Source organism: Tiliqua scincoides, chromosome 2, assembly GCF_035046505.1.
Source record: "Tiliqua scincoides isolate rTilSci1 chromosome 2, rTilSci1.hap2, whole genome shotgun sequence".
Classification (NCBI taxonomy): Eukaryota; Metazoa; Chordata; class Lepidosauria; order Squamata; family Scincidae; genus Tiliqua; species Tiliqua scincoides.
This window is the reverse complement of record NC_089822.1, coordinates 227,516,477-227,538,280: the sequence shown is the minus strand read 5'-3', so window position 1 is coordinate 227,538,280 and position 21,804 is coordinate 227,516,477. Positions and strand designations below refer to the sequence as shown.

Genomic DNA, 21,804 nt, shown 5'->3' with positions numbered 1-21,804 from the left:
CACACTGAGTAAAGAAATTTTTTTTTTGTCAGTCCTAACTCTCCCAGCACCCAATTTTAGAGTGGATGCCTCTTGGTTCTGCTGTTGTGAGAGGGAAAAGAGTATTTCTCTATCCACTCTACCCTTTCCATGCATAATTTTGTATGTCTCAATCATGTCCCCTCAGGCGCCTTTTTTTCAGACTGAAGATCTGGAAACTAAACTAACACAAGGTTAGTTTAACATTAGGCTTGGTAAGCAAGTCCCTTTGCTAAATGGTCTTCTTCTGAATCTTCTACCAAGAGTATTGTGCTGCTCAACATAACAGGAACATCCACTTGTTAATTTTTTTTAAACTTTATTAAATACATTTGTATTTATTCATTTTCCTCACTACGCAGTCTGGCATTTGGATTGGTGACCTTGATAGCAAGCTGAGCTGCTCTCTCCACAATGACCTTCCGGTTCTTGGATGAAACATTGTGAGCAATCTCAGCACAAAAGGATCTAATTAAAAAAAAAGCAAGATAGCAGTATGTCAAGAGTATTCTTCTAGGAAGCAGAGTAGCATGTTACAGATCTCCCCAACTGTGTCTTACATTCTAGTTTTCCATCAAGTGGACAGTTTGTACTGAATAGAATAAGGGCTCCAGGAAAATCATGATACAGCCCCTACGGGAATGTATCATTTCCACAGGCAGGTAGAATTAAGGGTGGGAATCCTGATTAGGTACATACTTCGTTCTATTTTAAATACTTGAAAAGTAACATATGGTAAGACTAAAAAGTGAGTACTCAAGGAGAATCAGAAGAAAAGATCACCAAACAGGAAGGAATACTGGGAAAAAGAATAAAGAGAGGCATGCAGGAAAAAGAGCTATACAAGAGAAGGTGGCTGATGTTCACATACTGATTCAAAATAACCAGCCCCATTTTTGACTGAAAACTTTGACTTTTGGCACATGCCCAAAGACCCAGTGAAGTGAATTCTGGTCAGTTCACTTACACATACTTTTTATGTTTATTAACAACTATATCACACAAAAAAATTGTAACATGGGAAAGAGAGCACATTATGAAAGAGAAGCAAAGATTTTGCACTCTTCTATTATCCCACTGATAACAGATTCCCAGGCATGCTGCATTCCAATATATGGAATCTCCAAAATGTGGCTCACAGCAAAAGCAACCACAACATGACAAAATTAAACTAAAAAACCTTTTTTCCGCAACTTACTTGTTACTCATCATCAGCACCTCCAGCTCTTTGACATTGTGAACCAGAAACTTTCTGAATCCAGAAGGCAACATGTGCTTTGTCTTCTTATTACTGCCATACCCAATATTGGGCATCAAAATTTGGCCCTTGAACCTGCGGCGAACTCTGTTGTCAATACCTCTTGGTTTACGCCAGTTACGCTACAAAGACAAATAGTGATATACCATGCATTAACTCAAAAACATCTGCATCATGTCATACAATAGATTACAGAAGACAATACTGTGCTGTGAGATTCAGCCTTGGGTTTATTATATTGCAGGCATTTATATTCTGCCTTTCTTCCATAATGAAACTCAAGGCAACATACATGGAGTTTGCAGGTGGTCACCCATCCAGACACTGACCTAAGACCTGTTTAGCCTCAATGAAGTCACTGTACTGTGTGTCCTAGGTTCATGCCCCAGAAGGAGACTCCCAGAGTATCACACACAATTATCTGGAAATTCAGTTGCACTTGTTCAAACACTTTTTCAACATAAATGCACCCACCTTGATTTTTACATAACGATCCGATTGATGACGGATGAACTTCTTGGTTCTCTTCTTGACAATCTTTGGCTTGGTAAGGGGTCTGAGAGCAGCCATGGTGTCTTTGGGAGAAAAAAGCATATGTAAGAAACTGCACACAATATTATTCCTCTAGCATCACTACTATGCATGAGACGTTACAAAAGATTTAGAGGACAGGCTCTTGCCTGAAGGAGCTTAAAATGAAATCTGACACTGGGAATACAACAGCGGAAAGTGGAGGTAGCCAGAGAAACATCATGCAGGACCTCAGGCTTGAGATCATTCCCAGCCCAACCTGAAGCCAGGACTGAACACAGGACTTCCTGCATGCAGAGCATGTCCTCTACCACTGAGCTATGGTCCCATCCCTAAATATATTTCAGATGTATATACTTAGGCTTAGTTACAGTAGGCTATGAGAACTAAAGGGCTGTGCCAAAGGTTTCATACAAAAAGCAGGTTTCCAGGAGGGATTTGAAGGAGAGGGTTTCAAGGCAGATTTGATGCTGAAGACCACCTTTGGACATCAAGGGTGCTTTGCTGGATGTCCATGACAGAATACAGGAAAGGCATGATATGGAGAAGCAAGTCCATGGAGGTCTTTGAAGGAAAGGACAAGGAATATGTGCTGGTTCTGGTAGTGGACAGGAAGTCATCAGCAGAGGGATTGAAGGAGGAGCAAAACTGGGTAGCAAATGAACTAGACCAGCTTGTGGCAGAGTTTCTTCCATTCACCAGTCCATTTCAAAGCCAGTAATGGAATGGGAATTCTGCCTTAGTTGCTCTCCCCCCCCCCCCCCCCGTCCAAAGCTGGCAGAGTAAGGAGAGCTCTCCAGATGCAGTCTTGGGAGGTTGTTGAAGGGCAGAACCTTTGTATGAATTTTTCCAAATCCTTTTAATTCAGGGAGCCCTGAAAATTACCAATAATGCCCTATACCTAAAAGAACAAAGAAACCAAACTCAAAAGATTACCCCAAGGAGTTTACAATCAAAACCTGACAGCAGGAAAACAAAGGGGAGAGAACTGGAGGCAAAACAAACAGGGGAAAAAAATGGAATTTGACTGCATCAGACTGCACTTCCCAAACTGTGCAATGCAGCTCCTTGGCAAACTTACAGGGGTGCTGTGAGAGATTTTAAATTTCCAAGGGAAACACCTCCATGGAACCGTAGATGTGCCATGAAAACATTACTGCAACACTAAGGGTGCCATGAACAGACAACACTTGGGAACCTCTAGCATAGGGCATGGTCTTAAACTGAGCCAATTCTGGTCTTGCTTTGTGCATCCCCAACTCAAACCTCATACTGCAACTTAGTGCAACAGAAGCTACTTAAGTGGGAACTTTGCCTTCATGCATTTTTTAATTTCTCAAAAACAAAGATCAAAACAAAATCAAAACTGAAGCTCTTTTAAGACTCTTCCCTGCCCCTGCTAACGACTAATGTGTCAGTTTATATCTAACAGTTATTTTAAAACTATGATCATTTAATCATTTTTTGACATAAGGTTCCACAAATTTTGGTGGGCTTTGTCAGTTAAGCTGCAATTTGTGTTGCCCAGGATCCTTCCCTTGCTTCAGCAAATCCTGTGCATTGTATTCAGAAGCAAATTCCACTTGTATCCATCTGGGGTGGGGCAGAGAAGGGCAGTCTTCATCCACAGTCCTTGTGTCACACCTCAGGGAGGTGCATCCTAGCCGCAAAAGTCCTGAGAAACTGCAAAAATGATGCCCTCCCTCCACCACACTCCAAAATTATGGAACTGGAGAGAAGTAACAAGATCAGATAGCAAATCTGAGTTCATGTTTCATACAAAACAAGAGAACAATCAAAATTATCACCATGAACAGTGGGCTTCCTACCAAAAAGTCAAGGGGATTTTCACTAACTGCACGGACAACTCTTTCGCTCCAGAATATCAACAGCATCTCCATAGTGACTAAAGACTACAATGTTACAGGCATAATTCTTGGCTGAGCAAAAGTCCCATTTCTCAAACTATGGGTCCCAATTTCTGGTGGACCCTGCAGAGCCACCAATGAAAACATGGGTGGTGAAAAAAAAATCAGATAACTAATTGCCTCAAGCTCCGAGGCTATCCAAAAATCAGATAGCCACTAACCATCCTGCAAAGAACTGATCTTCTGCAGTTTGCAAACCTGTGCACACATAGGGAGTTAAATGTTGGAGCATCTTTTTTCTGGTGTCCCCCCCCCCCAAAAGCCCATCAATGACAGATGGTGGTGGCAGATGAAGGCTAGGTCACATAACTGAGCCCCTCAAGCCTTAAGGCAGTGGTTCTCACACATTTAGCACCAGGACCTACTTTTTAGAATGAGAAACTATCAGGACCCACCGGAAGTGATGTCATTACCAGAAGTGACATCAAGCAGAAATTTTTTTAACCATCCTAGGCTGCAATCCTACCCACACTTACTCAGGAGTCCCATTGACAATCCTTGTTAAAAGAATAGGAGCTTCTTAAAAGTACAGGTATATCACATTTGCCAAAAAGCAGTCACATACCATGGTAGCATCAAGTCTAATATATTAAAAATAAAATATTGAAATGAATGGGGACTCACCTGAAATTGACTCGCGACCCACCTAGTGGGTCCCGACCCAGTTTGAGAAACACTGCCTTAAGGCTACTCATAAAGTCTGCCTCATTACAAGAAATGGATTTTCTTTTTTTGCAAATAATTTCTTTCTAGATTACCTTTTAAAAAGTCTTGTAAAACTAGGGGGTACCAAAGGAGTATCATTTTAAAAAGTGGATCCCAGTACAAAACAGCTTAAAAACCACTGCCCTACTGAATATACTGGTCTACACATGTAGCAGAAGGAGTGACAGCCACATGGATGACACAGATCGCACCATGGCAGGCACAGAATCAGTTGTGACTGCTTTCCTACATTAAGCCATTTCTGCCCAACTTTCATATACACAACAGGGACCAGACATGCCTATTTGTGGGTTGGGCAAAAAATGGGTTAAAAGCTACATTCATAGTTTATACATTTAAAACTCTAACACAGCAGACAATGTTCTGGGTTAGAATCATTCTCCCCTGATGTGCTAGCTTTCTACCTGCAGGAAGATTTTATTTAAAGTGGAGATTCATTTAAAAAATGTTTTCTATAGTCTAAAGTGGGAGGACCCATTCCGCAGCCTCCATGCGCTGACCCAGCTTTACTGCCAAGTAAATTAATTACACATGAGACTGAGACAAGGCCACATTGCCACTATCACTGCCATTGTGGGTAGGATTTCCAATGGGGTCCCCCAACCAGATTCAGGGCGGTTTAGCCTGAGCAGGGCTGCTGCACCAAATGCATTCAGGCCCAGTGCCCTGGGACCAACGCATGCCCATCGCCTGCATTCACTCATCATTCACTTGAAACACACAACCAGTGTGCAACACACACACACGCAAGGGCTCGCAGCACCAGGCTCTCCTACTACAGGCCTCCCAACTGCGGGCACCACAGCAGGCCCCGCCACACCGCCTCACGAACCAAACGCCAAAACCCCCCTTTCTGCTGGGGAAATACCGACGGACCCTGACGGGGGAGGCTCTCGAAGAAGCCCCGGCATCGGCAAAGCTGCCCTGCAAGCCTCCCCCGCCCAGGATGGCGACGGATTCGGTTCTTACCCGCACAGGCCCGAACACCCGCACGGCCGGTGAGCGCCGAGAAAAGAGGGCGGGGAGAAAGCCGCAAGGGCTGATGGGAAGCCGCTGAGACCTAGATGCGCCACTTCCGGTAATTACACAATAACGGAAGTGGAAACGATATATGTAGAGGAAGTTGGGGAGAAGGAGCTTCGGGGCACTTGAGCCTGGTGCTGTCGACATCGCGACACCTGGTGGCAACATCGCGTCTGTGCAGGCGGAGATTCCATGCCATATATTTCCCCTGGGTGACTTCTGAGTGCTGTGGGCAGTTTTCTACCTGAATTCCAACAAACGAACCCAGATTTCCTTTTGTTGTATTAATTAAAGGCCCAGAATGTATTTTTGGTTTCCAAAGGGATCTTTCAGTGCTGACGGCCCTACAGGTGGTTCTGTCTAGTGCATTTCAATATATATGTCCGTAATAGTGTGGGTCTGGACTCACTGGTGGGTCACAACCTGATTTTTGGTGGGTCTCCAAAGGGTGAAGGAAAGATCAGGTAACTAATTGCCTCAAGCCCTGAGGCTATTCAAAAATCAGATACTGTAGTTGCAAATCACCCTGTAAAGAGCTCAGGTCCTGCAGTTTGCACGCTTGTATAAATATAGGGAGATAAGAACATATGGTAAGAACAGTTTCACTGGATCAGGCCATAGGCCCATCTAGTCCAGCTTCCTGTATCTCGCACTAGATAACAAGAGACCTGCATCCTGGTGCATCTGTCATATCCCATTTCTAAAAAGATGAGTGTTTGAGGGTCTTTTATTCTGGTTATTATTACTTATAATAAATAAATATTTCTTTCTAGATCCCCTTTTTTAAAAGTCTGGTACACCTAGGTGGGTCCCAACAGAGTGTTGTTTAAAAAAGTGGGTCTCTCACTGCTAAAAAGTTTGCCAATGGGGCATGCACTGCACCCTATGGTGGGGAGGAAGTCACAGAGACCTCCTCAAGGTCTGGGAACATTAGTCCCCTTATCCTGTGACTGCATTACACCTGCACCAGCACTGGAAAATTGGATAGGATTGGGCCCTAAGACTGCAATCCAGTACACATTTACCTGGGAGCAAATTTTAGTAAACTCAATAGAATTTGCTTCTGAGTAGATGTGTAGAATTGTGCCTCATGTCTGACTACTTAATTTTTTTCCCCTTGATTTGGGAATCTCAGCCTTTATTTACTATGCATGTTTACTCTCTGCAACTAAGGCTGAACTAAAAAAAAAATCTGTATTTCACAGAAGTTATGGTGCTTAATTTTAAAATTTAAGCCATTTTGAAAACCCACTTGAGAGTTGAAAGCAGGATATTAATTTGTAAATAACAAAATTTTATTTAATTTTAAAATGTCTCAGGTCAATTTCAGAAAACAAAATTACTTCTGGTCAGTGTAGGAAGCTTCATAAATGCTATGTGTAGTTTGTAAGGTCTTACTTATATTAGAAAAAAAAGGGAGGCTAAGGGCACAATCCTAACCAGGTCTATTCAGAAGTAAGTCCTATTTTGTTCAATGGGCTTACTCTCAGGAAAGTGTGATTAGGATTGCAGCCTAAGAATGTCACGGACAGCAGGTTTGGAACTGAAAGCAAGGGAGTTCCAAACTCAGAAATATTACTGCAGGCAGGTTGTAATTTTGTGATATTCATACACAAATATCACTGGGATGGGAAAGACATACTGTATAAATGCAGCAGAATTGTGTAGTTGATCCTCATTACTAGGACACCTTAAAACATGCAATCTAATTATGCCTGAATGCTGAATTAATGGAGGACAGGCTTGCAGTCTCAGAACTCCATACTGATGCCATTGGGTTTGAGACTTAATCATAGTTAATCAAAGGACTGTAAAACATGCTTAATGTATTGTGATGGAGTCTCCTTACATTCATAGGGCCTGCACCAAATATGTTGGAACTTTACTTGCACCCATGTTGTATTGACTTTTTGTACAGTTCAGCCAATGGCATTGGCAGATACTCTCCTACCTGAAAACCCCTTTGTGAAAAGGCTGGAGTATCAACTGTAGATGCCCATCCTGCATTTAGTGCTGTAAGCCAGGGGTGTCCAAAGTTTTTGGCAGGAGGGCCACATCATCTCTCTGACACTGTGTTGGGGGCTGGGGAAAAAAAATGAATTTCTATTTCAAATTTGAATAAATTTACATAAATGAATATATTAAAGATGAACTTCTATGAATGAATGAAGGTATTGCAATAGCTCAAGGCCTATAAAAGGCCTTTCACAAAGCAAGGCTGGCCTTTCCTTTGCTGCTGCTACTGCATCACAGTCCTGAAACAGCAAGCAGTGGAGGAAGCCCTCATCCCATAGCTCACGCGAGAGGTCAAACAGTCGCCCTCACACTGAGAGCAGCTGTGTCGGGCCACTGCAGGCTCCAACAAATCTCGAGAGGCTCATTGGAGACTGGGGGCTCCCTGAGGGCTGCATTGAGAGACCTCAAGGACTGCAAGTGGCCCCAGGGCCAGGGTTTGGGCACCCCTGCTGTAAGCAAACTGAGAAGCTGGTAAGTAGATAGTTTTCTCACTCCTACAACACACAGCCAAAGTACATGAAAGGAATAGATTGGATTTATGGCTGTAATCCACCAACAGCACATACTTCAACCCTACTAATGAGGGTATACAGCCATGGACTGGGTTAACAGCCAGTGCCTAAAAGCACATGGCCTTGACTTCACTACTAACTGGTGATGGTCAAGCGGTAAAGGTACTTGATACATAGCCCATGCCTATAATGTCTACTCAGAGGTAAGTCTCATTTTAGTCAATAGAGCTTACTCACAAGAAAGTGTATATAGGATTGCAACCTTACACCCTTGAAGACCACGGGGGTCAAGCCTCCTGTTGAATGGATCTCTCCGCTTCCCTTGCACTCCAAAAGAGAGAAAGTCAACTGTGATGACGTTCGCCACATCCTGTTGTGAACTGTATGTTAGAGAATCTGTGCTCTAGATCCTCTTTTGGCTACTGTACACAGCATGCCCAGATTTCTGATCTTTATCCACTCGCTAAATAAATCAGTACAATTTGGATGAAAATATAAACCTTTATTATTCAGAGTAAATCAGTACATTTTTCTCATCTGATATAGCACACATTTAGTATCCATCTAAGTATTTGGATGTTAGTGCTAGCATAAGCGTTTACCAGAAGTAAAAGTCAAAGATGCCTGTGGTCTTTTCAGTTTGTCAAGATTTTAATGCAAGTTCTTTACTCAATAAATATGCAGGTTGTTGCATATGGGGAGGGTGGAGGGCAGAGTTCTAAGCACATAGATATTGAATTTTTCACCACTCTAGCATTTTCCCAGCAGGCAGCCAAATCCTAAAACCCTGCATGGCAATGTAGTGGCACTCACTGTGTCCAAAGGAGAAGTTTCAGCCCCTGAAGGCCTCCTCAGGGGAATGGAACATTTGTAAGCCCCTGCCAGACCACCAGGTCTAACTACGTAGCTGGTACAAGTCCACATGAACTGTGAAGGCAGGTTGAGGCCAGGAAAGGGGTTTGGATTCAGTGGCCATCGCTGCCACTGAACTTGCCCCTTCGCAGTCCTGATCCACCATCTTCCCTTCCCTGTTCTGCCCATCTGCCCACCTCTGTCCCACCCTGTTTACTTACCAGGACTGGCAGGCATCAGTTGGCTGCTGGTGCACAAAGCTGGCCTCTCACTCTAGTGTGTCACCTTTTGCAAGTCAGGAAATGTGGTCGGAGCCCACTTCCAGTCTGAAGTCGCTCTGGAGTTTCCCAGAAGTGGGCTCCAACTGCAGATCAGAGAGGATTTGCCAACTGCAGCTGAGGGGAGGCTTGAGGAGGGGGCTGTGAGCCTCCCAGACCCTGTGGGAGGCTGCACAGTCACCTTAGGTATGTTAAAATGCTCCTGGGTGCCTGTGGTACAGCGATCACTGCTGTGCCATCAGGACCCCATTTATGGGTCAGTCCTCTTAAGGGGAAAGTGACCCATTTTGGTTCCAATGGTTGGTTATGACCCACCACTTTGAGAACCACTGTGCTGTTGTATTGATGTCTACTTAGAAGTAAGTCCCACTGAATTCACTTGAACCAACACCCAGGCACTGGCGTAGCTAGAGGGGGTGCGGGGCACTAAGTTTTTCAGGGAGCCTCACCGAAGCATGCAAGTGGCTTCTTCCCTCCCCTTTGGAGCCATTGGGGGGGGGAACAGAGGCAAATGGCTCCCAAGGGGAGGGGTTGCTTGCATGCTGCAGGGAAGCTCCCTGCAAAACTTAGTGCCCCGCCCCCCTCTAGCTACGCCAGTGCACCCAGGTAAGCAAATACAGTATAGGATTGCAGCCTGACAACACAATCCTATGCATGTCTATTCAAAAGTAAGTCCCATTGTAAGTCCCATTACAGCCTGACAGCCCAATCCTATCCACACTTTCCTGGGAGTAAGCCTCATTGATTCTAATGAGACTTACTTCTGAGTAGACATGCATAGGATTGGGCTGTGAATTACCTTCCTGAGGTGGCCAAAAGGCCACCAGACTGTGAACAACTGCAAATAGGCAGTTGTAAATAGGCACCCTACTCTACAAACCTGAATGAATGGTCAAGAAAATAGCAAATGAGAGTCAATGTAAGTGAAATGTAAAGAGATGCACAACAGAGCAACAGTGAAACAAACAAACAAACAAACAAACAAACAAACAAACAAACAAACAAACAAACAAACAAACAAACAAACAATATAAATTCACATATACACTACTGACTGGCCAGGAGAGAGTTTTTGGGAGTTGTGGCAGAGAGCTCAATGAAAAAAATGCAGATGCAGTGTACAACAGCTATGTAAAAAAGCAAGCTCCATACTAGAGATTCATAGGAAAGGGATTTAAAACAAACTGCCAGCATCCTAATGCCTTTATATAAATCTATGGTGCAACTGCATGTGGAATGCTGCAAACCCCTCTGGCCAGCCATCTCCAAAAGCAATATACTAGCACAGGAAAAGATTTAGAAAATAAGCAATTCAAATGATCAAAGGATTGCAGCACCTTCTGTATAAATTTAGCAAAAAGGAAACAGAGGGGAACATGATGGGAATTTATAAGGTTATGCATGGTGTGGAAAGAACAGAGATACATTTTTTAACCTCTCTATATTACTAGAACTAAATCTATTTCACTGGGTGACGTTTTGACACAAGTTCAACCTAAGATCAACAAATATTGCCCTCTTACCTGGTTATGCAACAGCTTCTGCACCTCCTACTCCCTGAACTGGAATGGGAAGAGGAAAACTGAACAGAAGGGGAATGGTGAGGAGAGGCAAGTGGTGGGCTAGAATTTCTCCAACACTAGCCCACCACTCTTTGTCCCTGCTTTTTTTCCCCAATACATAGTAGGAGGATGAGCACTGGAGGTGAGCACTTCTGCCAGTCTACTGCTTGAGGCAACTGTGAGCCCAATCCTATGCATATCTATGCAGAAGTAAGTCCCATTAAATAGAGCTTCTTCCCAGGTAAGTGTGGATAGGATTGCATGCAAAGCACAACCACTGAGCCCCACTGTCCCCATCGAGCATCTTCTACAGATATCTTTCCCTCTATTTCCTCCAGACATTGCGAGTCCCCAGTTTTCCACACCACAGTGCACCTCCCCATATTGGACAAACCACAGCATGAGTAGTATCCAGTAGCTCAATTGTTCCCCCACCCTTGAGAACCTGTGGCATTATTGTGCAAATTGCAAAATATAGTTGGGGCACATTTTGGCTGATAGTCTGGAAAAGCCCCTTTTACCAAACTATATATACATATATTTTTCCACAGCAAATTCTTAACTTGTTTGATCACCTTCTTTGGCTCAAGGATGCTGGCTTAGTATTGGGGCCACTGGGGTTGGCCAATACTCATAAATGTCCTTATTGTTCCTGTCTCAGAACACTGTTAGATATAATAATATTCCTTTCGAGAATCTGGATCACCAAAGGTCACGTATCCCTGATCATTGACCAGCCAGCTACGGTAAGGGTTATAGGTAGCTGGATAGACTGGGCGTGTAGGAAGAACGTGGCTGAAGAGTGCTTCTGCTTCATCGCCTTGCATTTCTGGCCGACATAAACGCAGCTTATCAAGAAGATGTCCCGGCCAGAAACTATTGGAAGTAGTCAGCGGGTTCAGGAAGTTATACATTCTCATCAACTCTCTGTAAACAAAATTCAGGAAAATCAGTAAAAGGAACATAAATAAGCAGCACAACAATATAGAGGTCTAAGAAAAGACTCGATGAAACCATGGTTTATATTTCTTGCAGACATAATGCCCTGGTTCACAAGATCAAATAAGACACAGCTAAACAGTTGCCTGATACCAAGTGAAACCTGTGGTTCCTCTATCCACTCAGGGATACCAGGGATCTGACCTGGGCTCTTCAGCAGAGTAACAGTAACTCTGGGCGCAATAAGAACATAAGAACAGCCCCACTGGATCAGGCCATAGGCCCATCTAGTCCAGCTTCCTGTATCTCACAGTGGCCCACCAATCCAGCCCTTGACTGGGCTGAATGTATCCTGTTTAGTTTGACAAGACGAAAACTGGGTCAGGACTCCTGCATTATTATTAAGAAGAATTCATTCATTCATTCATTCATACGTAAAGCTAAGAATTCTTCAGATGCAATGGGAGAAGAAGGTTTTAAAACCGTACTTTTAAAAAGGAGAGATTGTACCATACCTTTCTCGCCTATCTTTTGGCATGTCTGGTGACAGACGATATCTGGATTTTTTCCTGAGAGCCTTGCTGCCATCATCAAATGATTTTACAGTCCTAATCTCACATGGTTTTGCGCTTCTGTGAAGAGCAATGCATTGCAAACTTTAGAAAAACCAAAGCTATTATTATTATTAATTATTATTAACAGTATTTATATACCGCTTTTCAACTAAAAGTTCACAAAGCGGTTTACAGAGAAAAATCAAATGACTAATGGCTCCCTGTCCCAATAGGGCTCACAATCTAAAAAGATGCAAAAGAACACCAGCAGACAGCCACTAGAACAGACACTGCTGGGGTGAGGTGGGCCAGTTACTCTCCCCCTGCTAAAAAGAGGAGCACCCACTTGAGAGTGCCTCTTACCCAGTAAGCAGGGGTTAGATAGAAGAGGCTGGTGCCAAGTCAAATGGCAGCTCCCTGGCCCCAAAATCTATTTACCTCCAGATAATACTTGTAGAACTTTTCAGATTGGAGGCAGTTCTAAGTCCTTGCAAGAAGCACAGTCTCACTTCTGCCACACACACACACACACACACACAGAGTGAGCAGAGACCTAAAATTCATGCTTATTGAACGTTATCAAAATTACAGGGCTGCTCAAGCCACGCTCTCTGAGCTATCACATGTCCAGTGTCTGTGCCGATGATAGGAAGGAACATTTAAGTTCCAGCCTCTAGGATGGAGGAAGCAGCAAACAGACCCAGTTCGGTGAAGGAGTACCACTTTCTCCTCTGAGTTGCTGTGTCTGATGCAATTGTGTGCATCATATCATACCCGGTCTTCCAACAAACTGTTTGCCTATCTAGGAGCAAGCAAGGCATCTGGGAAAGATGTGATTGACAGTAGCAAGCATGCTTTCTGAAGTATTTATTTGATTACTAACTCCACTAATTACAAAGGGGAATGTTCCTTTTTGACAAGCAATTTTCAAACAGAGGCCTTCAAAACGGCTTTTCATCCTCACCAAGGTCCTCACCAAGTCATGAATCAGTTCTTGCCAACTGACCACAAGGTCAATTTCAAGAGGGAAAAATATATGACTGCAATCCTATGCCCACTTTCCTGGGAGTAAGCCCCATTGAACGTGAATGACTTACTTCTGCAGAAACGTGTATCAGATTGCACTGTAAGACAATGACGTTAAATGACCCAACTCTGAGATGGCAAAGCTCTATAATCTCAAGCACTGTGAAGAGTTAGGACACTTTCCAAATTTTCTAATGTATTTAGGACATACCTCATTAGGGCCTTGAATTCTGCAAAGGATTTCCAGCGGAAGTTGAGTGGCTTTGACTCTCTCACTAGTTTCTTTTTAACCGTTTTCTTCTTAGGTACCCTAGGGAGTAGGAAAAAATGACAGTCTTTTTACAAAAAAGTATCAGAGAGCTTAGGCCAGGGGTGTCAAACAGAAGCTGGCAGAAGCTTTTTATCTGGCCCTCAGGCTCTCAGCTGCTGAGCAGTGCTGAGCTGTCACTGCTGAAAGGGCAAACCACATGAGAATTGGGCTCTCCCTTATCTTGAAATATGATGATTTACCTATTTTCTCTTCTGTCTTTTGCAGCTAATGAGTTCCTAAGTGAGAAAAAGTGTTTGTTTTTGTTTATGACCTGTTTAATGACATCACTTTCTCTCTAAAGACATCACTTCCGGCCCTCAGCAGGCATCATGAATGCTATTTGGCCCTTGGTATGAAATGTGTTTTACACCCCTAGCTTAGACAAAAAGCACTTGGAACAGAGGTTGTCCAACTGCAAGCCTGTCATCTTAACACAGAAACAATCACGCTAAAATAAAAAAAGTAAAAAGTTGTCAAGGAAATGACTGGTAGCATGCTAGATGAGCACATTTTAGAACACTTAAGCAGCAATAAGAGTACTGAACAAAAGAGCACATCAATGTAGCCAGGGTGTCCTAAGAATGTAAGAAAAGTCTTCCTTGCTATATTCATCTTCCCCAATTTTTGTTTCCATTTTGCACCGTGGATGCCTCTGGAAAGCTCACATGGCATGACAGACACAGCCATCCTTTGACTGTTGGTCCCAAACACTTGGTATTCCCAGATATGTTACCTCTGTACATGGAGGCTTTATTTAACTACCAAGACGCATTGTTAGGGGTGTGTGTGTGTGTGTGTGTGTGTGTGTGTGTGTGTGTGTGTGTGTGTTTTCGGTGCTATTTTTTTTCAAAACTTTGGTATCCGGCACACCCCAGGCAGCTGCCACCACCTCCTTTGGACAAGGGGACTTCTGTCCCCTTCCCCTGGTAAGGTGAGCCCCACAATGGGGCTACTCAATTCTATGGTGACCCAAGAGTCGGTGTAGTATTTAGAGTCTTCGTGTTGGGCAGACAGCCTGACACAGAGGTTCAGGATTCACTGGTCCCACCTCCCTCCTGTTCCATTCCATCTGCCCAGCACACCTCTTCCTCTCACTCTCTCCCCACCCTCCTCTGCCTCCCCCCGCCCTGGAATGCCTCCTCCTCGCCATCTCTCATGCCCCCACCTACCTCTTCGCTGCCCAGCGGTCCATGCGACCATCGAGCAGGAGAGCTCCGGTGCTCCACTGGCTCTAGGGCCTGCAAATGTGCCCTTCATTCTATAGGACTGGGCCACTCCTAGGATTGTCCTTACTGGGCCCCCATTCTCCACCAAAAAAAGAGGTTCTCGGGCCACCACTTCCCCAAAGCTGGAACAACCTGGATCCACAACCTCATAGGCAAGGGCTTGCCAAAATCAAGCCAGTAAGTTACAGGTTACCAAATCTTACTTGTGGCATTCCTTCCCCCTTGCCCATTTAAACTAGTTCTGGCAGTCAAGATAGTTATCAACTCAATAGAAAGCTTGATAGTGAATGTATATCTCCCTCCTACAACTTGTAGTCTAGACCTGGAAAGACAATGGACAGTTTTTGAAGAATATTTATTGAGTTTGCAAGGCAACTATCCCCAAGCTATTTTGCTAATTGGGGCAGATTTTAGTGCTAGAATTGGTGCAAGTGACAATCAATTATTATCGTCTAATTTCTGGAAAAAAGATTTTTTCTATTATAATGCTACAGAAGGATCACGCATTTCTAAGGATAAAATTATTAACAAGTCAGGAGCTAGATTGGTAAATATGACTTCTAAACTTTCACTAACCATTATAAATGGGAAGACTTTAGTTGATCCATGTGGTGAATATACCTTCATCTCACCACAAGGAGCTAGCGTCATTGATTATATGTTGATCGATGATGTAAATTATCCTAAAGTACTGAACTTCACAGTGAATGATCAGGCAATAAGTGATCATCTTCCTATTTCCATTAAGGTGCGAGTTGAAGATGTGTTACACTCCAATATTGGTCAAACAGAAACTCAGATGCTGCCTTTAAGGCAGAAATGGACAACCAAAACTGCTGAAGCTGCCAAAGAAATTCTTTGTGCAGCAAAGGTACAAGAGCTTAAAAAAGAAATTTTATTTGAATTAGACATAATTATAATATCCAAAAATACGTTATCACCCTTTAGAATGTTCAATCCTATTTTACTATCTAAAGAGAGAATAGAAAAATCTTAAAAACTCGTTGGCAGACAAAGAGATGGTTTGATAATGATTGTAGGACAGCAAAAAATCAATGGAAATGACTCTACAAATTTTTTAAGGAAAACGTTACACCAGATGCACATGCCTCCTTGCTTTGAGCCAGAAGAGAATATAAAGCATTATTGAAAACAAAGAAGCAGCAATTTATGAGATCCACATGGGATAGGATAATCGTAGCAGCCAACGAGAAGTCTGGTATATCTCTTTGGCAACTAATTACTCCAATGCTAAAGTCAAAAAGTGTTGTTGGATCATCTGTATCTGTGGTAAATTGGGAAAAACATTTTAAAAATCTTTACAAGAAGCATGAACATGAACCAGATCTGAATTTTGAGATCCATCCTGCACAGTTTACTGAATGGGAACCTGTTACTTGCAAGGAAGTCATAACGCTGATCAACAGGCTTAAATTGAGGAAATCTCCTGGTATAGATGCAATTTCTGCAGAGTTTTTTAAGATATACCCAATCTGGTGGGCACAGATACTCGCACCCTTCTTTACGGTGATTAATAAGGGCGGAATTATCCCAAGTGCTTGGAAAGTATCCTTAGTAGCGCCCATATGTAAGAAAGGGCAGACCCAAGTAATTGTCGACCAATCAGCCTTTTAACAGTGATTGGCAAGATGTATGCATCTCTACTGCAAGAGAAACTGCTTGATTGGATAGAACAGGAGAAGATACTAGGAGACGAGCAAGTGGAGTTCAGGAAAGGCTACTCTTGTATTGATCATTGCTTTACTTTGGCATCATTGATAAGTAAATATGCATTAAATGTTCCTGGCACCTTATATGCAGCATTTGTAGATCTAAGAGCTGCCTTTGACTCAGTATCTCACGCAAGACTCTGGAATAAATTGAATTCTACATCTATGCCTAAAAGATTGTTAAAATTAATAATGAATTTATATACTGGAAACTCCTTATATGTTAAACAAAACAGAGATGGAGCTATTTCTCGCCCCATATCTGTTGATAGAGGGGTTAGGCAAGGATGTGTTCTTGCGCCACATTTATTTAATCTCTATCTCAATGACTTTGTTCCTAAATTACTTGATTTAGATATGTATGCGCCATGCCTAGATAACAAACCAGTTCCTGCCTTATTATATGCTGATGATCTTGTTCTATTGTCCAGAACTCAGATTGGTCTTAAACGGGCCATTAAAGCATTTATTGCTTACTGTAGTGAAGAACTATTAGAAATAAATGAGGATAAACATAAAGTAATGGTTTTTACAAAATCAGTAAGAAGGACTAATGAAAGATGGAAAATTGGCCCATATAAGTTGCAGCTGGTTAATGAATTTCGCTATCTTGGAGTAGTGTTCCAATCTAACCTTGCATGGCCCAAACATATACAGTATCTTAAGGGGAAAACTGAATTGACGCTACTAACATTGAGAAAATTTTTTTACATCAAAGGAGGACAGTACGTGTCAGCACTCCTAAAGGCATATAAAGCAATGGTATTGCCACGTATGTTATATGGCTCACTGATCTGGTTTTTGGGACCAATAGAACAGCTTGAGCGACTCCAGCAAGTCTTTTTTCGGAAGCTTTTAGCCTTACCCCCATGCATAGCCTCTGAAGTTCTACGGTTGGAATTGGGACTTTCAAAGATTTCAACCTTGATTTGGAAAGCTATTTTCGGATTTAAATACAGACTTACAATTGCTGAAAATCTTCCTATTTTCACAAAACTAGCAGCACAAGAAAGCTGCTGGGTAAAATGGAATAACAATGTTAATATGAAAATATGTGAGCTGGGCCTACAGTCACTAGAAAAATTCAGTGGAAGAAGCCATTCGCTGCTTGTTGAAAAGCTATTAATTCAAGATTGGGATTGCCTTCTAAGGGAGGCTAAGCGTAAATGCTCCCCTTCTTATTTCGGAATTAAATTACCCGCTAAATTTTCTTTATCCATTTATTTTTATGTACTGACGGTTCCCAAGTTGAGGCTTGCTTATATGATTACACGATGTAATGCTTTACCAACGGCACAAATGAAGGGTCGTTTTCAAAGGATTCCTCCTGAGCAACGTTATTGTGATTGTCCCTTAACCGAATTAGACACTCCAGTGCATATCTTTTTCCGATACCCAAAATATGCAGCAGGGAGAGACTGATTCTTAAAGAAATGGATACATAAATTTTCTATGTTTTCGGACTCACTAAGACAGAAATTACTGTTAAGTAGTCTTTGCAAAGAGTGTGTTGCGGATATAGTCAAATTCTGTTTCTATGTGGTTTTAAACTCTGGTTTTAAGTTTTTAGATAAAAAGGTGTATGGCTTATCTGCTGATCAACCTAATAAACTTGAACTACTTGTGGCATGCAAAGTGCTCCAAAGCCATCCCAAAATTAGGTGTTGGTTTGAATTCTAAACCACAGCAGTAGCTTAAGAGAGTAGATGCAGTTCTTCATAAGAACATAAGAACATAAGAACAGCCCCACTGGATCAGGCCATAGGCCCATCTAGTCCAGCTTCCTGTATCTCACAGCGGCCCACCAAATGCCCCAGGGAGCACACCAGATAACAAGAGACCTCATCCTGGTGCTCTCCCCTACATCTGGCATTCTGACTTAACCCATTCCTAAAATCAGGAGGTTGCGCATACACATCATGGCTTGTACCCCATAATGGATTTTTCCTCCAGAAACTCGTCCAATCCCCTTTTAAAGGCGTCTAGGCTAGACGCCAGCACCACATCCTGTGGCAAGGAGTTCCACAGACCGACCACGCGCTGAGTAAAGAAATATTTTCTTTTGTCTGTCCTAACCCGCCCAACACTCAATTTTAGTGGATGTCCCCTGGTTCTGGTATTATGTGAGAGTGTAAAGAGCATCTCCCTATCCACTCTGTCCATTCCCTGCATAATTTTGTATGTCTCAATCATGTCCCCCCTCAAGCGTCTCTTTTCTAGGCTGAAGAGGCCCAAACGCCGTAGCCTTTCCTCATAAGGAAGGTGCCCCAGCCCCGTAATCATCTTAGTCGCTCTCTTTTGCACCTTTTCCATTTCCACTATGTCTTTTTTGAGATGCGGCGACCAGAACTGGACACAATACTCCAGGTGTGGCCTTACCATAGATTTGTACAACGGCATTATAATACTAACCGTTTTGTTCTCAATACCCTTCCTAATGATCCCAAGCATAGAATTGGCCTTCTTCACTGCCGCCGCACATTGGGTCGACACTTTCATCGACCTGTCCACCACCACCCCAAGATCTCTCTCCTGATCTGTCACAGACAGCTCAGAACCCATCAGCCTATATCTAAAGTTTTGATTTTTTGCCCCAATGTGCATGACTTTACACTTACTGACATTGAAGCGCATCTGCCATTTTGCTGCCCATTCTGCCAGTCTGGAGAGATCCTTCTGGAGCTCCTCACAATCACTTCTGGTCTTTACCACTCGGAAAAGTTTGGTGTCATCTGCAAACTTAGCCACTTCACTGCTCAACCCTGTCTCCAGGTCATTTATGAAGAGGTTGAAAAGCACCGGTCCCAGGACAGATCCTTGGGGCACACCGCTTTTCACCTCTCTCCATTGTGAAAATTGCCCATTGACACCCACTCTCTGCTTCCTGGCCTCCAACCAGTTCTCAATCCACGAGAGGACCTGTCCTCTAATTCCCTGACTGTGGAGTTTTTTCAGTAGCCTTTGGTGAGGGACCGTGTCAAACGCCTTCTGAAAGTCCAGATATATAATGTCCACGGGTTCTCCCGCATCCACATGCCTGTTGACCTTTTCAAAGAATTCTATAAGGTTTGTGAGGCAAGACTTACCCTTACAGAAGCCATGCTGACTCTCCCTCAGCAAGGCCTGTTCGTCTATGTGTTTTGAGATCCTATCTTTGATGAGGCATTCCACCATCTTACCCGGTATGGATGTTAGGCTGACCGGCCTATAGTTTCCCGGGTCCCCCCTCTTTCCCTTTTTAAAAATAGGCGTGACATTTGCTATCCTCCAATCTTCTGGTACCGTGGCCGTTTTGAGGGACAAGTTGCATACCTTAGTCAAGAGATCTGCAACTTCATTCTTCAATTCCTTAATAACCCTTGGGTGGATGCCATCAGGGCCCGGTGACTTATTGATCTTTAATTTATCAATGAGGTCTGAAACATCTTCTCTTTTAACCTCTATCTGACTTAACTCCTCGGTTAGGAGGGGCCGTTCGGGCAGCGGTATCTGCCCTAGGTCTTCTGCCGTGAAGACAGATGCAAAGAACTCATTTAATTTCTCTGCCATCTCTAAGTCTCCTTTTATCTCCCCTTTCCCTCCCTCACCATCCAGAGGGCCAACCGCTTCTCTGGCGGGTTTCCTGCTTCTAACATATTTGAAGAAGCTTTTATTATTCCCCTTAATGTTGCTGGCCATGCGTTCCTCATAGTCTCGCTTGGCCTCCCCTATCACCTTCTTACATTTCTTTTGCCACAGTTTATGTTCCTTTTTATTCTCTTCATTAGGGCAAGACTTCCATTTATGGAAGGAAGCTTCCTTGCCCTTCACAGCCTCTCTAACTTGGCTGGTTAGCCATGCGGGCACTCTCCTGGATTTAGTGGAACCCTTCTTTCTTTGCGGTATACACCTCTGCTGGGCCTCTATTACTGTTGTTTTAAGCAGCCTCCATGCACTCTGGAGAGACTGGACTCTTTTTACCCTCCCTTTCAACCTCCTTCTAACCAGCCTCCTCATTTGAGGGAAGTCAGCCCGTCGGAAGTCAAGGGTTTTTGTTAGAGATTTGCCTGGTATTCTTCCCCCAACGTGCACGTCAAAACGGATCGCAGCATGATCACTGTTCCCCAATGGCTCAGTAACGTTTACATCTCTAACCAGGTCCTGCGTACCGCACAAAATTAAATCCAGAGTCACCTGTCCTCTGGTGGGCTCCGTGACTAGCTGATCTAAGCCACAGTCATTTAGCACGTCAAGAAATCCGGTTTCCTTATCGTGACCAGAACACAAATTGACCCAGTCAATATGAGGATAATTGAAATCCCCCATGATTACAACCCTGTCCTTCCTTGTCACCTCCCTGATCTGTTTCCTCATTTCAAGGTCCCCATCAGATTTCTGGTCTGGAGGACGATAGCACACCCCCAGTATTACATCGCTGCTCAAGCCTGGTAATTTAACCCACAGAGATTCTACGGTGGAGTCGGACCCACCTTCAATCTCTACTTTGCTGGATTCTATCCCTTCCTTAACATAAAGGGCCACCCCACCTCCAACACGCCCCTGCCTGTCCCTCCTGTAGAGTTTATAGCCCGGGATTGCGGTATCCCACTGATTCTCCGCATTCCACCAGGTTTCCGTTATGCCCACTATGTCAATATTTTCCCTTGTCACCAGACATTCCAGTTCTCCCACCTTTGCTCGTAGACTTCGGGCATTCGCATAAAAGCATTTATACACGGAATGCCCCAGGATGGGCTGCTTATTCGCTCCTTTGTCCCCGCATCCTCTCATTGTGCCAAACTGTCTATCACATCCCATCTCCCTACCTTTCCCAATTTCTTCTCCTACCCTGCCTTTGTCTTGTTGTTCTCTAACCTCCCCATCCTCATCCCATAGGGATGAGGAGTCCCGAACCGGATGCCCCTCGGCTCCTGTCGGGCTTCCCCCAGGGATCAGTTTAAAAGCTGCTCTGCCACCTTTTTAATGTTATGCGCATAACATAGCATAGGAGATGCATAGCATAGCATATGCATAGCATAGCATAGCATATGCATTCCATAGCATAGGAGATGCATGAAGTAGTTCACAGAGGCATCTGACCTGGGTTAATTACCCAGCCCGACTGGTGTACAAGTTCTTGTTACAAATTTAAGGGCTTCTGGTTAACAGTTAATACAAAGAGGGGGAAAGCAAAAGGAAGAGAACAACACTTTCCTTGGCAATACACAGCATGCCTTTAGCAGAAGCAAAAGCAGAACCCAGCCCACCCATCTCCCGACCCCATGACCTATCAACAAAACTATAATTGATAAAACAATTCAATATTGAAACTTGTC

The 21,804-nt window shown here is 43.5% G+C and overlaps 2 protein-coding genes across 2 annotated transcripts in view; both read right to left on the bottom strand.

Moving 5' to 3' along the window:
* Positions 1–317: 317 nt before the first annotated feature.
* On the bottom strand, positions 318–5,527 carry RPL32 (ribosomal protein L32). The gene is made up of 4 exons (XM_066616592.1): positions 5,431–5,527; positions 1,751–1,851; positions 1,217–1,398; positions 318–486 (listed from the first exon to the last, which is right to left on the bottom strand). Exons 2-4 carry the CDS (start codon positions 1,844–1,846, stop codon positions 357–359), a joined length of 408 nt encoding a protein of 135 aa, XP_066472689.1. The 5' UTR covers positions 1,847–1,851; positions 5,431–5,527; the 3' UTR covers positions 318–356.
* Positions 5,528–11,372: 5,845 nt separating this feature from the next.
* Positions 11,373–21,804, bottom strand: part of EFCAB12 (EF-hand calcium binding domain 12) — a 31,266-nt gene continuing 20,834 nt past the window's right edge. The window contains exons 9-11 of the mRNA XM_066612981.1: positions 13,435–13,533; positions 12,159–12,275; positions 11,373–11,631 (exon numbers count right to left, since the gene is read on the bottom strand). Of these exons, the coding sequence (XP_066469078.1) occupies positions 11,373–11,631; positions 12,159–12,275; positions 13,435–13,533 (475 nt within the window). The remainder of the gene's footprint in view (positions 11,632–12,158; positions 12,276–13,434; positions 13,534–21,804) is intronic.

Bases quoted from the DNA above. Each gene is read 5' to 3' on its own strand.
- RPL32 (XM_066616592.1), bottom strand. From the start codon at position 1,846: ATGGCTGCTCTCAGACCCCTTACCAAGCCAAAGATTGTCAAGAAGAGA. The intron at 1,399-1,750 runs GTGGGTGCATTT...TTGTCTTTGTAG, and splicing joins ATCGTTATGTAAAAATCAAG to CGTAACTGGCGTAAACCAAG. The intron at 487-1,216 runs GTAAGTTGCGGA...TTTTTTAATTAG, and splicing joins GTGCTGATGATGAGTAACAA to ATCCTTTTGTGCTGAGATTG.